This window comes from Pyxicephalus adspersus, chromosome 7 (assembly GCF_032062135.1).
Source record: "Pyxicephalus adspersus chromosome 7, UCB_Pads_2.0, whole genome shotgun sequence".
NCBI lineage: Eukaryota > Metazoa > Chordata > Amphibia > Anura > Pyxicephalidae > Pyxicephalus > Pyxicephalus adspersus.
In genome coordinates this window covers 24,042,266-24,058,954 of record NC_092864.1, presented here as the reverse complement: position 1 = coordinate 24,058,954, position 16,689 = coordinate 24,042,266, and the positions used below count along the sequence as shown (strand labels likewise).

At 38.9% G+C, this 16,689-nt stretch overlaps 1 protein-coding gene across 1 annotated transcript in view; it reads left to right on the top strand.

Moving 5' to 3' along the window:
• The window catches only part of TRRAP (transformation/transcription domain associated protein), a 94,672-nt gene that overhangs the window by 75,886 nt on the left and 2,097 nt on the right, over positions 1-16,689 (top strand). Inside the window, exons 60-67 of the mRNA XM_072419071.1 lie at positions 3,602-3,692; positions 4,937-5,136; positions 5,436-5,697; positions 7,526-7,751; positions 10,337-10,554; positions 12,194-12,378; positions 14,565-14,768; positions 15,977-16,171. Coding sequence (XP_072275172.1) covers positions 3,602-3,692; positions 4,937-5,136; positions 5,436-5,697; positions 7,526-7,751; positions 10,337-10,554; positions 12,194-12,378; positions 14,565-14,768; positions 15,977-16,171 — 1,581 coding nt within the window. The remainder of the gene's footprint in view (positions 1-3,601; positions 3,693-4,936; positions 5,137-5,435; positions 5,698-7,525; positions 7,752-10,336; positions 10,555-12,193; positions 12,379-14,564; positions 14,769-15,976; positions 16,172-16,689) is intronic.

The following is a 16,689-nucleotide window of genomic DNA, read 5'->3' as shown; positions in this document are numbered from 1 at the left end:
TGTTCCAAAGGCTTTAGTGTTTTCTGTCTGGAAAGCACTGGGGATGACTTTCTTTTGACTTTCCTTCCTTTTTATGGTGTTATTTTTGGTTTAATTTGTTTTTTTATTTTAACCTGAAATCTCCATTAGCTACTGTATTTGCCAGATAATTCTTTGCATGAATTGTACAATATGTGCTTCTGCCCTTTGCAGTCTCCACATATTAAATACTCATTATAGCTGCAGTTTTTACAACCAGGCTGCCATTTTGATTAAATGCATCATCACAACTGGTTCCATTACTGTCCGTTTTGTCCACAACATTTTGAACACATCTATGTGGTTCAGCCTCACCAAGGTTCTGGTGTCTATGTGGATATTTTAGATATTTTTAATAATCCATGATCTGCCAAGTTTGCCAATTAAGGCGTAACTAAACCCAAGTTAGAGGAAAGTCCCAAATGTTCTTGAAAATGTCTTTAAAATTTCGGGGCTGTTAATTTGTTTTGAACCTGCTGTCATTGTACCATAATATACAATGACCGCAAAAAAAGTCTTTCCAGGAATTTAGCCATACATTGCACTCTATTTGCTCAGTACAGCGCATCACAATGCATGCTATGTCTGTTTAATGTGCTGTACTGCAGGTCTGTTGGCAGCTACTGTACAAACATTAAGTGTGTGTAAAGTCTAAAAGTGTAAAGTCTAAAACATTACCTAACATGTAAAGTGAATCTTTCTCGAGGAGTGGGCATTGTTGATCCTTCCAAAAATGCTAGTTTTCTGGCTGTCTAAATTTATTATCCTGAGCCATCAACCTGGAACAAGTAATTAACAATAACCTGGAACAAGTAATTAACAAGTAAATAACAATATATTACTTTCAGCATGGATTTCCCCTAAATAAAACCTGATTTAGTTTTGCATTTATCTTCTTTTTAGTCATGCCTACTTTTATTTTTATTTATTTATTTTTGTACTGAGGGAGGGAATGCACAATATTTTGTTGGTCAATGCAGAAATGTGCACTGCCCTCTCTAGCTCCGGGGTCATTTCTCTGAGTTCCTAGCATTAATTTGGGGGCTTCTCTTTATGTACTTGCCCTATGTACACACCAAATTAGCCAACCGGCATGTTATTTACCTATTGAACCTTTGTTTGTATTTAATGGAACAAATGGGAGTGTGTACCAGGCCAATTTCGATGTTATCTCTTTACATTAATGGCAATCTACTATTTTTATGGTGAGGATTTGTTTCCTTCCCCTAGAGTGAATAGAGAAACCGTCATTGAGTGTGAATCCTGCCCTTTTCATTATGCCACTGGTTACCATGGAAACACTGTCCTTGTTATAAATTACACTTTCGCGTCCTGCCTCACGAGTGACATGATTTGTGCATATTTTATGAAGCCTTGTTAGGAGAATGGCGCTTATGACAAAACGTTCCACCACAAGGTGGTTTAACTTCATCAGCATATGAACAAGGCACCTTAACCCCTCTCTTGCCTGACGTTTCCATGCTGGGTGAGAATGCAGGAAAGGAAATTACAGATTTCAGTATGTTCTGAGACCATGCAAAAGTGTCAATTGCCATATTGTAATTTGTGTATCAAAAGCAAAACACTTTTTCCAGTTTTAGCTAAAGCAGAAAAGTTTGAAGCAGATTATGTTTTTATTACTGTCTATATTGGCAGGAAGTTTTAAAGTATGTTCTTCTGCGACCATTGTCTTTTGCACATAAAGGGGAACAGGAATAATGGTGAACCTTTGCAGTGGTGACACTGCACATGTAATAATGGGGTTTTTCTTTGTTTTGAGAGAATACTTGATGTGTCTGCAGTACAGAAAGTATGAGAAAAAAGTCAAGGGTATTGATCCTAATCTATCCAAAACTGAATACGTTTTGGCTTCAGTTAAATATTTGATTGCATTTGTTTTTGCCCAAAGAGAATAAAAGTAGCTGTTTGTTTTCCAACTATTTTTATCTGTAATCAAAATCCCTGGCCCGGTGCAGAGGGAGCACCAGGCGCCGCCATTTTCTCTCTTCTTCCTGGTTCTTCTTCCTAGTTCACCCAATCTCGCACTGATCAATGAGATCTGCAATTTTTTTCCCTATTGATGAAAGGGCTGCTTCTGCGCATGCCCAAGATGCTCGGGCATGCGCAGAAGGAGTAGCCAAGAGCCTCCCTGGATGCGTGACGTAGGTATCCCTGGAGGCTCTCCGCTCCCATTCATTCTTGATCTCCTGGGCAATCGAGATTTAGGGGGTGGTGCTGCACCTTTTTTTTTTTTTTTTTTTTTTTATAAACAAAACACAAACAGACATTTTACTTTACATAAAAGGGTAGACAACCCTTTTACTTAAAGTGAAAATTCTGAATTTAGGAACGCTTTAAGATTGGACAGCTAGTTTTGTGATCCAGTTAGTTGACCTTACTAAATAAAGCAATAAGATGGTATTTTTATACTTTCGAACAAGCTGAATATTTGAAGTAATGGCACATCATACTTCATTATCTCCTTTAAACAACAATTTGGAGAATAAATTATGGATCACATATAGTTAATAGGCATACAAGAGCATACCACGCCTTGAATAAAGACATTTTCTACCCTATTGACTCCTTTCACCAAAAGAGATGTCATTGTATTAAAATGAATCTACATATGCCTCGTTAAGCAACAGATAAAATTAGATGGACAATCGCCTGACTAGATTGTGAAAAGTGTGGCTGGGTAAATCTTAGGAGCTAATGTAATATTTTTTCAAAGGCAAAATGCTGCATTACAGATATCTCATTTGTCACCGAGCAGCCATGGCGCTACTCTGGTAAGAGTGGTTTCTCTTTACACTAAAGATATTTTACGCCTTTGGTGGTTCAGTTATGCGGCGTAAAGTTACCCTCTAATGGGCACTGCCAACATGCACTACTTGGTACACTGGGAATTGTGGCCTCATTTATAGACTTGCTGGTGTCATTATGACTGCTGTTTTTTTTCATTAGCCGTTTGCTGCTATCTTGCTGTGCTGATCATATTATGCTGTCTCTTGATTTTATACGGAAAGATGATCGAAGGGAATGTTCTTTAATTGACCCTTAGCAAAAGGTGTTGAGAAAAAGTGCTGACAAGGCAAATTGGACACAGTTGCAGTCTGCCATGCTGAGAGATGACATTGGCTAACAGTTATATGCAACATGCTCTGTAATGATAGATGTTTTTTTCCTCTTTGTGATGGAGGTTGATATATTTTTAAGCCATATTTTTTTAGAGCTCTACAAAGCATGTTTGGAATTTCTGTGTATAATTATGTGGGTTTCAGAATCACTTTTAGAATTGTTTAAAGCCTTTAAATAGGATCAAAGGCATTTTGAAAACTTGGATCTTTAATATCTTAAGTTGTCCTTTAAAGGGTATCACTAAAACTCTGCATTTTTGTGTATTTTTCACCTAACTAGTTTCCCTTCCTCTGTTCATTTTTGCTAAGAACTGATATAGTGGCTTAAACAGGCCAAAATCCTTCAGAAAGGTGCCATCATTTAGTTAAGAAGCCTGTACCAGGCAAGTTTTCCTTACCTCAAAGTAGAAATGGCATTAAAGTCTGTTCTTTGTCTTGCTCAGGTTGGCAGAGTTTATCCTCAAGCTGTGTATTTTCCCATCCGGACTCTTTATTTAACGCTGAAGATCGAGCAGAGGGAGCGTTACAAGAGTGGTGAGTCTTACGCTTAAGAGAATCAAATCTCTTGATTTTTACACATTTATTGCACCAGGGAAGGAAGTAATTTCATGGTTCCTTTTTGTGTGCTGACACCGCGTATAGGAGAAAAGACTAGAAAATATGGTTTGCCACTAACTAAACATTTTTCTTCTGCAGCTTCTAAACAGGTTTTATATAAAATGGTCACAGAGTCTACCTCGCATTAGAAAACAATTTAATGCCGCTTTGTACGTTTGTGCACATTGAAATTGTTCACTGCTTCCTTTTTTCATACCTGTCTTGGACATGAATCCAGTCTTACTCTTCTTACTTTTAAGAGCCCTTGGCACCTACAGATTATAGGTCAGGCTATGATGCCTGCCATTTACCAAGCCATGTATTGGTCAAGCTTTCCCTAACAGACCTTGGATCTCTTTATACAGTAGACCAAAATCTTAACTAATTGTAATGACAGCTTTATACAAATCTCTGTGTATCAAAGAATGACCTGTTGGCGTGTGTTGTAAACAGGACCAGCCATCAACGGGTGCCTAGAACTTAAGGTGCGTACACACTTCCAATTTTTATCGTTCAAAACGAACGACGAACGATCGATTGGGCAAAAATCGTTCGTAAAAAAAGTAACCAACGACGCCGACGAGCGAGGAAAGTCGTTGGAAACGAACGACCGGACCGGCGGATCGGATTGGACGACGATCGTTGAACATCGTTCGTGTGTACGGTCGTTCGTTGATCGTCCATGATCTGAGCATGCGTAATGAACGAATGTTCGTTCACTTTCCTGTCGTGCACATAGTTCCTCTATCGCTCAAACGATCGTATCTATTGTGTGTACAATATCTACGAACGATCGTGTCGTTATCTCTATGTGCAGTATCGGTGCTATACGATCGTTCGTAGATATCGTGCAGGATCGTTCGTCGTTCGTTTTCCAACGATAATAATTGGAAGTGTGTACGTAGCTTTAGTCTTGTTTCTACTTTCAAAAGTTTATAACAATGATGCCTCACTAGTGAGGAAAAAAAAAACAATTTCCCTTTTCTTTATTCTCTCCTTTATGAAAGTGAAACTTTTAAAAGTTCTACTTAGTACTGATAGTAACCATAAAGGGTTAAAAGATATGATAAGGGATGATGCTTTTAATACACTTGTAACAAAAAAACAGAAGCCTGTAGCTTATGGTGTGATAACTTTATTATCAGTTATAAGTTGATCGTTTTTTTTTTTTTTTCTTACAGATTCTGGACAACACCAGCCAAGTTCAGTCGGCACTCAATCACATTCTGCCTCTGACCCAGGACCAATCAGAGCCACAGCACCAATGTGGAGGTGCAGCAGAATTATGCACATGCAGCGGGAGTTACACCCCACTCTGCTGTCATCACTGGAGGGTATCGTGGACCAGATGGTTTGGTTCAGAGAGAACTGGCACGAAGAGGCAAGTGCTGTGTGGAAGTTTGGGTTTACTTACCGAGTCATGCATAAAACAATTTTACAGGAAGTGTGCTTTTAAAGTGCAGCCAACCTTAACCTGATCAACATGACTTGAGTGATGCCACCACCCTATAGCCAGCATGGTGGATTTATTTTTGCCCTGAGATGGGGTTTATTTTAGCTGTGTAAAAAGGAAAAAAAAACTACATTTATTAATTTATTGCAAACACAATTAAATGATCAGTTTTTAAGCTTTTGTCTCATTTGAGATTGTTTAATGTTCTGGAATTCTTTCTACTACAGGTCTTGCGTCAGCTGCAGCAAGGATTGGCCAAATGTTACTCTGTGGCCTTTGAGAAAAGTGGAGCAGTTTCTGATGCTAAAATCACCCCACATACCTTAAACTTTGTGAAAAAGCTAGTGAGCACATTTGGGGTGGGACTAGAGAATGTTTCCAATGTGTCCACCATGTTTTCAAGTGCTGCCTCAGAGTCACTGGCCAGAAGAGCCCAAGCAACAGCACAAGATCCAGTCTTTCAGAAACTAAAGAGCCAGTTCACCACAGGTATTTGTTTGGCCTTTTAGTGTATCCTTTCTCTTGATACATATGTCTGCAAGTGAGTTCTGTGTCAAACCATACTGGGTAGTCGAGGTCAGTACCTCCTCCTGTATCCAGTAGTGCGTCAGTCTCTCTCCTGCTTTTGTTGTAGACTGTAATTGGGAAATTGGCTGATGGGACTCACATGAAAGTAGCTTCCAGCTTTAAGTATGACCTACATTTCTCACACCCAATAAGCTCTCTGTGATGCAGCCTGTGTGGCCCTGCAGTTGCATGACAGTAGATAATGGAAGACGTGAACCATGTGATTAAATTTAATGGATGAAGGCCAGCAGGCTAAAAGGCAGCAGTGGATTCTCTCAGTGCCGGTGATTGTTTGCACACTATCAGAAATTCAATTGCAGTTAATGCTCTGATATTCTTTTTTTGTCTTCTTTCTGTTTAATGGCTTTACTTTGCTTAGGAAAGTCTTTTTCAATACAGAATGACTGGGAGGGAAGACTCACTTTATTAACCTTAGAAGATCTGTTTATGTATTTAAAATCTTTTCTTGGCTCCTAGATGAGGAGGAAAGCTCTGAATTGCCCAACAGACACTGGGCATGCCTCATATAAAAGCTGCTATCATTGCCTAGAAGTATATATTATCAGAATTCAGTAGTCATAGTAATCGTTGTTAGTGCAGGTAAAGCAGCTATGTTTCCTGGTAAATACATGGCTTATCCTGTGCAAAAGGGGCCCTCGCTTTTTTATTTAAGGACCTAAAGTGGAGCTTTAAGTAAATGTTTGCTCTAACTGTAAATAGCTTGGGAAAAGATTATAAAATCTGCATCTGAGACCCTTTTTGGCAAAGGATACCTTTCTAAATTAAGGATAAAATTTCATAATTGGCAGTTGACTACTGAAAAATAACCACCTTACTGCTTTTTGTTAACAACTGCAAAATGTTAGATTTCCCTTGTTTGCTTTGGTAATATTGGTCACCAGGCCAAATGAGGGTAGATATTTCCAGCAATTAAACAAAAAAGTTTTAGCTAGATCCTCAATTGTAACTACGTTTAACAGACTCAGTGCCTTTAAGAGAATACGGTCAATACTTACTTGTCTCACTGATCTTCATTGTCAGTTGCTGCTAAATACTATGAGACGTCTGATGCCCCTTCCGGTGGTAACATTTACTAGCTCGTACCCCTGTGTCTTGAAGTGATGACTGATCACCAGGAGGAACTAGATACACCTGAAAGTGTCAAATTCAGAATATTCTTCACGCAGAAATAGCTATGCATCAGAGTAGAGATTGATGGGGTTGACAGCAAGGCAGATAAAACAACTTTTTTTTTTTTTTAAACTCAACATCTTTGAAATGTTCTAAATTCTAGAATGCACCATTTACAAATGACCGCTGCCCATACAATGTAACCCTAATGCAAATTATATTATTCACTTTTTTTATTGCTGGAAATAAATGGATTGCAGTTAATACGGTCTGCGTCAGTGATTCCTGTGATTTGTGGTTTTGTTGCTAAGTGGATTGACTTATTGTAGCACTTGGACCTAGCTGCAGAATCACTAGCTTTGGTTGGTTTTTATGTTCCCAACATCCTGCAGCTGCAGCTCTGCAGCCAGATAAAAACTGCCAGATATATTTGTAGCTGCTTCAAATCTCTGCTACAAAGTTGCATATGTTACAGTGCCCTTTTGGAAACCATCTGCCATTTGTCACAATTCTTTAAATCAAAGATCTGCACAAATGTATTATTTAACTGTATTAACTGTAGAAAAAAATATTCTCATTTCACTTGTTGAAAATATCTATTTTCTATCTGTGTTTTTAGACTTTGACTTCAGCGTCCCGGGTTCCATGAAGCTGCACAATCTTATTTCCAAACTGAAAAAGTGGATCAAAATTCTGGAGGCCAAAACAAAGCAGCTCCCCAAATTCTTCCTGATCGAAGAGAAATGCCGCTTCTTGAGCAATTTCTCCGCTCAGACAGCAGAAGTCGAGATTCCAGGGGAATTCCTAATGCCGAAACCCACACATTATTACATCAAAATCGCCAGGTAAAGGAAACGCTGTATTGGACACAAAGAAAATGCAGACAATTGCTTTTATGATACAAATTATGCGATTGACAGCACATTTAAAGCAAGTTTTGTTTGGAACTTGCGTGACCTTGCCACTGTCAGACTATGATGAATTGTTTATTACCATTGCCATTTCGGGTACCACTTTTAGCGTTACCTTGCTACCTGATTGTTCTGGAAATGTGTTCTCATTTCTCTCGTTGCCATGACAGTTCTAGGGCATTGTCCTTTCTTGATAGTAAAATGCCGTAATACAAAGAAAAATTGAATGCAGCCGGCTAATGGCTTCCCAAGTGTAGTCCTTGACAGATAACAGCAGGCCAGGTCAGAAAAATATTTTTTAAAGGGACACAGCAGGAAATGAATCTTATTTAGACGTACTAAAGGAAGAAATGAATTCCTTTCACATCCAACAGAGGCTAGGGAATAGATGGCTGCTTAGACATGCTTTGTCCTACCTCAGTGCATCATTGTGGTGTTAGAGATGAATAGAGTGTTCTGTGGCATCACAAAATTCTGAACATTTTTACCTATACTGTACAAAGCTGTTAACAGGTTGATTTTATAGTTTAATACTTTGATGTGTTCCATCAATTCCTTATCTAGTTTCTCAATTATTTTGCAGTATTTTATTATGTATTTTTGTTCATTGTAGCAGATGTATGTTTTATGCTTTCCCCTATAATGAATTTGAATACATTTGACAGACTAATGTTTAGGTGCATTGACAATTAACCTTTGTTAACTGAAGTTTCATGGTAAGGGTAAGTGTCCAGGGGCATTCTTTTCAAATGCTGCGATTGCTATTGTAGTGCATTTAAAATGCAAATACGTTTGTGTTTTAATAGCTAATAAAATGCAAGAATTTGGGTGGCAAATGGAATTTGACAGGAGAAGGCTGCATTTGGCATGATTTGCCTGCAGCTGAAATTGTCTGATGAGGACATACTGCATCCAAAGAAACGCAGGTCAAATGCAGCCTCTGAACTGCCGTCGAAAAAGCTCAGTGAAATACAACAACCTGTATTTCAGATGTGTTGTAAGCCCATCGAAGGCAGATAAACAACACCCATAGACACTTAACCTATACAGCAAACTACATTGCAAATGCACTAAAAAAGTGTACAAAGTTTTACAGTTAATTTTCTAGAAAGGAGCCACATTGTGAGTAGAAAAGTCTGTCCCGTGCATGTTGTAAAGAAGGACTGGTGCACTTCATGTGGTAGCAGTGATCTCTTTGTAGATAGCTTCAATCAGCATCATGCTTCTTTAGCCGATTGAAAGGCTGTAGCAGACAGTTGCTGCCACACAATTAAGCAAGCGTAAAAATAAAAAATAAGTTGTAAATCTTCATCAATGTATCTGTTATGACTCCTTTACTCAACTATTGAACCCAGAGGGTAAGCGTGGCAGCCACGCACTAAGCATTTGCAAAGTCAAGGAAAGCTAAAAACATTTCTGGCACATTTCCCCTCCTTCCTGCAATAATTGTACCTTATTGAGCCGGCTATTCAGCTCTTTTTTTCATGGAGTACACTTTGAGGGGCAGTAAAACTAGTAGCAAGGTTTACTAAACCTTTTGGTGCATACAGTATACCCGATTATATTATATTACGGTTGCAGTAATAAATAATAAAAGTTTGTTTTAGCATTGTTGAAGGCTGCTGGAAAATTTGAACGATTTTACCATGGACACTGTGCAGGAACATCTTCCCAGTCATTTTACATTGCTGACTGCTAGAGAGAATGCATTTACAGCTTGGCAGGACAGCTGTGCTCATCACACCTTCCCCTTCACACAAAATCAAAAGTTCTCATTTTATGGCTTGAAACCTATTACATTAAGCCTCCACATACTCTCATACTTTATGAGCTGCTCACTCATCCCAGTTGTTTCAAGAACGTCAATTGGCTTAACCCCTTCCCATTTACATGTTGTTGCATTTGGGACCTTACTTGTATATATTACTGGATACAACTAATATGTAATGGCGGAATTGACAAGTGCTTATATTTTAGCTTTAGGCAAAAGTTAGACTGAAGCATCAATAGCAAACTTGAAAAGTACGGTAGGTGGTCCTACAACCTAGTTAAGAGCCATAGAATGTGCAATAAAATCTTACATTGTAAAGATGAGAATAATCTCAGGTTTAGCTGTGAGCACAAGGTGCCAAGGCAGCTCATTTAATTCCAGATAGGTAAAGGGGGTTGGTGTCGTCCGACTTCTTCCTGGAGTGTCCAGCTCTTCCTCCTAGCTTTACAGAATGCAGTTTTCCATAAAAATGTGCATCCTTTAGATCAGTTTTTTTTCTAATATGTGCACTAGAAAAGTGACAATCAATCCACTACTTCAATACTAATTGTCATTTTTCTTGGAATGAATATGCTGCAACTAGCATTTATAGAAGGTGGTCAGCAGTGTAAACACCCTTTGCTTTTAATGTTTTGGCTACCAGAGACTGTTGACATTGCATGATAAAATTTAAGATGCAACTCTTCATGTATTTAGTACGAGTATATCTAAAATGTGATTTCTTTTTTTTTTTTTTTTCATCTGATAGATTTATGCCTAGAGTAGAGATTGTCCAGAAGCACAACACTGCCGCCAGAAGGCTTTACATACGTGGGCACAATGGCAAGATTTACCCATACTTAGTTATGAATGACGCCTGCCTGACAGAGTCCCGCAGGGAGGAGCGGGTTTTACAGCTGCTGAGACTACTGAATCCATGCCTGGAGAAGAGAAAGGAGACCACAAAACGCCATCTTTTCTTTACGGGTAAGAAGATTCCCTTGTCTAGTACCTCCTGTCAAATCACATAATAAATATTATTAGTCCAAAAGGAGAAAACAAATATATGTTGTTGCTGGCCATAAATCCAGTTCCCTTTCTTCTAGTTGAAATCAGTTGCTCCTATTATATGTGTTTTTTTTAATATATGTCCCTAATACTGTTCTTACGTTTAACAGAGGCAATTATGGCATTGGCAATGGTAACTGTTCTTACAGAAAGGAATATTATCACAAATAAGAGTATGGACTGTGTTCCTATAAATAGAATGGCATTTTAGAATGTTTTCTTATAAATACATGTTTAATAAATATTTTAAAGTGCTTAAGCTCCTGTAGGGTTGATTATCCCATTATAAAGCAGGGGCTGCCCACAGAGAAGGTTATTCTCACCCCCTGCTTGCTGTAACTGGAAAGAGAAGGCGAGAGCCCACTGAATAATGAGTAAGAAAACACGTGACCTATTTTTTTGCTAATGAGCTTGTAATTATCAGAAAGCTAGCACATCTCAAATCACTTTATCAAGCCATTCTCTGCTTCCCAAATGTTTTTTTTAGCTAACTTGAACTGAAGCCTTTGCTTTGAAGGGTAAATGTAACACACATTTTTGTTTCCAAGTTTCTCATCCCCTACCCACATTATAAGATTTTAAAATACAAATACACATTTCAAATGCAGCCTTTTTTTCCTAATTTTGGACCATTTCAGGGCCAGGCATCCTTGTGTGTCTTGTGTGATTGCTCTGTAGATAATGGTGGTCATCTCTTGTGTTAGCTTGGTTGGCTATCACCCTTTATTGTAAGGCCCAGCATTTACATGGCATTTTTTCTAACAGACCTTTGCAAAACAGTAAACACTGGTCATCTGTGGGTAGGTCCAGCCCTAAGAGATCACTCTGTCACCTTTTATAGCAGCCTTTGAAAGGTGCTTAGAGGAACTAAAGACAAGGTTGGGTGTCAAAGCCTTTCACACTCCACTAAAAAGATAATTTCGCAAAGCTGACGTTTAAAAGGACAATATCGCCCCATTAAAGGTCAAAGAATGTCTTTGCAAAAGGCTAACTACAGCCCCACCTATACCTGCCTTACTAGTGCTCCTTTTTACATTCAGCCAAAACAGAAATTACCACAGTCCGCAACATGCCAGGGTTGTGACATCTCTTTCCTGGTTGTAGGATAGTACCTGAGCCTGGTCATTGCCTGCTACATCCCAGCTCTGTCACCTTCTCCTTTTATATCTAGAAGTATTGTTAGCAGCTGCAGAGAAGAGGAGCAGTGTGTTGGGGGCTGATTTATGAAAAATTAGGTATAACAGTGTGGGAAAATTGACCTCATCCTGTAAATGGCCAGGAACCTACCTCATAAATTTTACCATAAATGAAGAGCAAAGCTGAAAATAAGGAAAGCTGTAAGTGTAAAGATAAGTCTTGCAGCTAAAACATATAATGATTCTAAATGAATGCCATGTCGCATTCTCTGTGCCTTCTTCTGCTGGTTTCTTGGTCAGGCAGAGATATTTACACAGTGATGTTATGGCTTTCCCTGTCTGCAATACTTTCCTGTTGCATTAATCAATTTCCCTCCTTCTCTTCTCCTTCCCTTGCTCCCTCTCCAAACAATAATTTGCAGTCCCCCGTGTTGTGGCCGTCTCACCGCAGATGCGTCTGGTTGAAGACAATCCCTCTTCTCTCTCCTTGGTGGAGATCTATAAGCAGCGATGTGCCAAGAAAGGCATCGAGCATGACAACCCTATTTCACGTTACTATGACAGATTGGCTACAGTTCAAGCGCGAGGGACTCAAGCCAGTCATCAGGTACGGAATCTTTGATTAATGAATTTGGAAGGTGCACTGTAGAGGCATTCTACACCCTGATCTGGTTTAATCATCATGCAGTATCCATTTTCATACAAGTATGTCATTTCAGTGTAAATGAGCTCAGCCTAAGATGATTATAGGCTTAGTCATCTTGAACAGCTGGACAAGACTTTTTATGTGAACATGGTCATCTGCTGTACATTTTGCATATGCACAATCTTTTTGCTTCTTCTGTTTCCTGTAAATATCTCTAGAGATGGATTTAGTTTGCCATTCCTAAAGTGAAAGAGGCAGCCTTTTTAATATTTTAAAAGAAAAGTGCCACTAATATATCCTATTCCCACTATGGCAGTGTGCATTTTTGAAAGCGCAGTGTTTTGCATTGCGGCTGGTGTGCAATTACATTAGGAGGCTCATTCATTTGAATAGGCTGCCCAACGCAGAACAATACACAAACAATTGTGTATTGGCATGGTGCGTTTTGCGGTGCCATTAGGAATCAATGGCAGATTTGCACCACAACGCATGTCAGGTGCATTGCCAATATTTGCAATAACACGTGCATAAACAGGCGTTAATGGGAATAGGCCTTTATGGAGACTACGGAGTGCCCTGATCCAGAAGAGCCTTCTTTCTGCTATTTTCAGATCAACGTGTTTCTGCTGAGGAGGTCTCGCCTGGAGACAGATGTAATGCCTACCCTGCAGCATTAAGTCCAGCTCACCTATTGGTTTTCTGTCCAGTGAGAGTATTAATTGGCCAGCAAGCTATTTACATGGAACCAAGATCTGGCAGGAAAAGGTTTAGGCTTTGGATAGAGTGGTTTTTACTGTTATCTGAGGGTAGGTTAGGGAGATTTTCCTCACCCTGTTTATGACTGTGACAACTGTTTCAGCAGACAGCAAGTAAGGAAAAATCTGCAGTACCTCCACAGGCATAATCAAAAATCTGATAAGGGTTCTAGCCTCCCCTGTCTACTAATAAAAAATCTTTTTTTGTCTGCATTGCTATTGGAGATTTTAGATAACTTCTATGTGTTGTCACTGGGAGAATAGGTTAGGTGAAATCTTTAGACGCTCCAAATAGTTGTAAAAACCTCACAGGTATTTCTTACACACTTTATCCAAAACTAAAAAGAAAAAAAAACAGCTGGGCATACACTTTAAGGTAGCATGATTTCAAAGAGCTGTATTTCTTAGATCTTTCAGGTCTTTCCAGTAAATGACTATAGCTGTAATCATAATAGACTTCCTTGTGGATTTGCTGCTCCGTCTGCCATCAAACAGGGGTCAGCCTTCTGTAATAAGGATTAGTTTCTGCAACAAAGTCAGATTTCGCTCTGCATACATTGCAGATTAATGCATAGCCTCTGGTGAATTATGAGACCTTGTGGCTTAATGTGACAGAAGTCCTAAAGTCCAATAAGGAAAGCAATTTCCCTAATTGAAGTAAATGGCTTTTATGATAAAAGGAAAAATAGCTTCCAGTGCATAAGATTTTATTCACCAATTGTCATTCTGAATACACCAAGCGAAGTGGCCCTGTTCAGTATACTTTATTATGGACAGGACAAAGGAAGTCTGAGATATTTATAAATCAAATTCATGCACTGAGATCACCATTGGGCTTGGTCAGTCAAGGTGAAGTGTTGTATGAAGGACAGTACAAGGGCATATGCGGCATAGTTTAAATAGAATTTGTTTGTTAAAGCTCCCTAAAATGAAATGCTATTTCTATCTAATCCTAGTGTGACATGACTTTTAATAAACTTTCCATGGTGCAAAAGGGCAACTGTGACACAAGTTTATTGACCTGTTGTGTCTGCAACTATATATGCTAGTCTTCAAATAAACCTGTGTGCCTTTGTGGAAGGATGAATTATATGCAGGACCCTGTAAGATATCAGGAACTTTACAGACCAATGAATCTCTGGTGTTTTACAAATGAATGGAAGAAGGCAAGATTTGCTCTTAGTGGTGTAAAGTCAATATAAATTATTAGCATTGACCCAACAGCTACAGGCTTGGGTTATAGTTTATTCGACTTTTTTTCGTGGTTGTCTCAGAATTAAGAGTTTTTCAGTTGAGGCTCTGATCACTATGTCTAGGACATAATATACACATTTTAAATAGAACTGATTAAGCTGATGGATAATAATGCAGATGCTTTTCCTATTATTACAGGTTCTGCGTGACATCCTGAAAGAGGTGCAGAGTAACATGGTCCCACGCAGCATGCTGAAAGAGTGGGCTTTGCACACATTCCCCAATGCCACGGACTACTGGACCTTCAGAAAGATGTTTACCATCCAGCTAGCTTTGATCGGCTTTGCAGAATTCGTCTTTCATTTGAACAGGCTGAATCCAGAGATGCTGCAGATTGCACAGGTGTGTGTGGAGTATTTGAAGAAGCAGAAAATCTTCTGCTGTTGATCAGACCACTCATGCTGAACATAACCGTACAAATCCTCCTATAATTGCACAGCAGACTTAACTGTTCCTGTTCCGTCTGGTCGCCGTAGAGTTTAAGCCGTATGTTTGTGTGGCTGTTAGGCAACGTTTTAGAATACCCGTTCAGCCCAAGGTTATAACTGCGTACTAAAAGTTCTAAAAAATAAAAAAAACTACAGAAAGCACAGTAGCTCAATATACTGTTATCACAGGGACTAGAAAATGTTCTCGCAAAATCCCATATCTTGTTAAAGGATCAGTGAATGTGAATTACAAGCTAGTTTATCCCCGGAATCCCACAAAAGAATCCTGCCAACTGTCACTTTTTAAGCCGCCTCTAGCCTAAAATGGCAGCTTATATAACATATGGACTGAACAGGAAAACAAACAAATAAATGGCAAATTGTTTTCTGTAGGTAAGGTTTAAGGTTACATTTTGATTTTCCTAAGCTTCCCATTCACACAAACTCGCTTGGTTAAAAAGAAATTAAACTGGAGGGGTGGATGGCCAGCTTTTGCCATAATTTATACATAGCATACTTGCAAACTATGGCACAATAGCCTCTGAGAATGCTTCACTAATTCGCCAAGCATTAATGATATAACTCTGGAGTTACATTATCTATTATCCTGGCTCTATTCCCAACAATAGACCATTGGCTGTGTTCCACATATGGTTCCCACTTTCTATCTTTACTCTACCAAAAGATTACCTGTTGGCAAAAATTTCTATTAAAGATGTCATTCTTCTTTTATAAGCTATATTTTATAAACCCCCTTTTGTAAAAAGATTTTTTTTTTTCTTTCATAAATACTGTCTTCAGGGGGTTGAGAAGATATTTTAACCTCAACTCTGAGCTAAATACACTCTGAATACATATATGTGAGCTGTCTTACTACATAAAAGATTTGTAATTGTCTTCCGACCTTCCTTAATCCAGGCACCGCAGTCACAAAGCAGATCCCGGACCTTCTGCAGACTGCACTGCAGTTGTGCAGTACAGTCTGATTTTGAGGTCCAGCAAGCCTGTGATTGGACAGTGAAAATTTAGTAGAATCACTTTGTTCTTCTATTATTGGTGTTTTGTTTTACAGCATTTGATTTAGATTCTTAACTCTCTTTTAATACATTTTTCTTTTCATAGGATACTGGCAAACTTAATGTGGCCTACTTTCGCTTTGATATAAATGATGCCACTGGAGATCTGGATGCCAACCGCCCTGTCCCATTCAGACTAACTCCGAACATTTCCGAGTTTCTCACTACAATTGGGGTGTCTGGACCACTGACCGCTTCCATGATTGCTGTGGCTCGGTGCTTTGCACAGCCCAATTTTAAGGTATGTTATGTTAATTTACTGTAAAAATAGTAATATGTAAGCTTGGTCTAGAGATTATTTTTCTCCTTTATCATACTAGTGGGTGAGTGCATTGGTGTGAAAATCATGTCACATGACAGAAGCACAATAGCATGGTAAATGCACACCAGCTCCATCCAGTCAAAATGATTTCAGTTCGGTGAATGGATTGGTTTTTGCTACTTACTATAAATATTTTTAGTACTGAGTGTGCGTGTATGTGTCTGTTCATATTCGGACTTTGCAAAAAGACATTCATGACGCTTCTGAACACACATTGACCTCTCTTCTCCCCATCTTCTAATTCAAAATTATCATTGAGGCAAGTGTATTCTGGCAATCTTAAGTATGCCTGGTTGTTTTTGAATCAAGAAAACTGGTGTAGTGAGCATTGGTAGGACTTTGGTTTTTTACAAGCAAAGCTTCTGTTTATGCAGCCAAAAACATTTAGGCTTCACCTCCCTGTTTTGTGTTGTATTCACAGCATTTGAATCACTGTT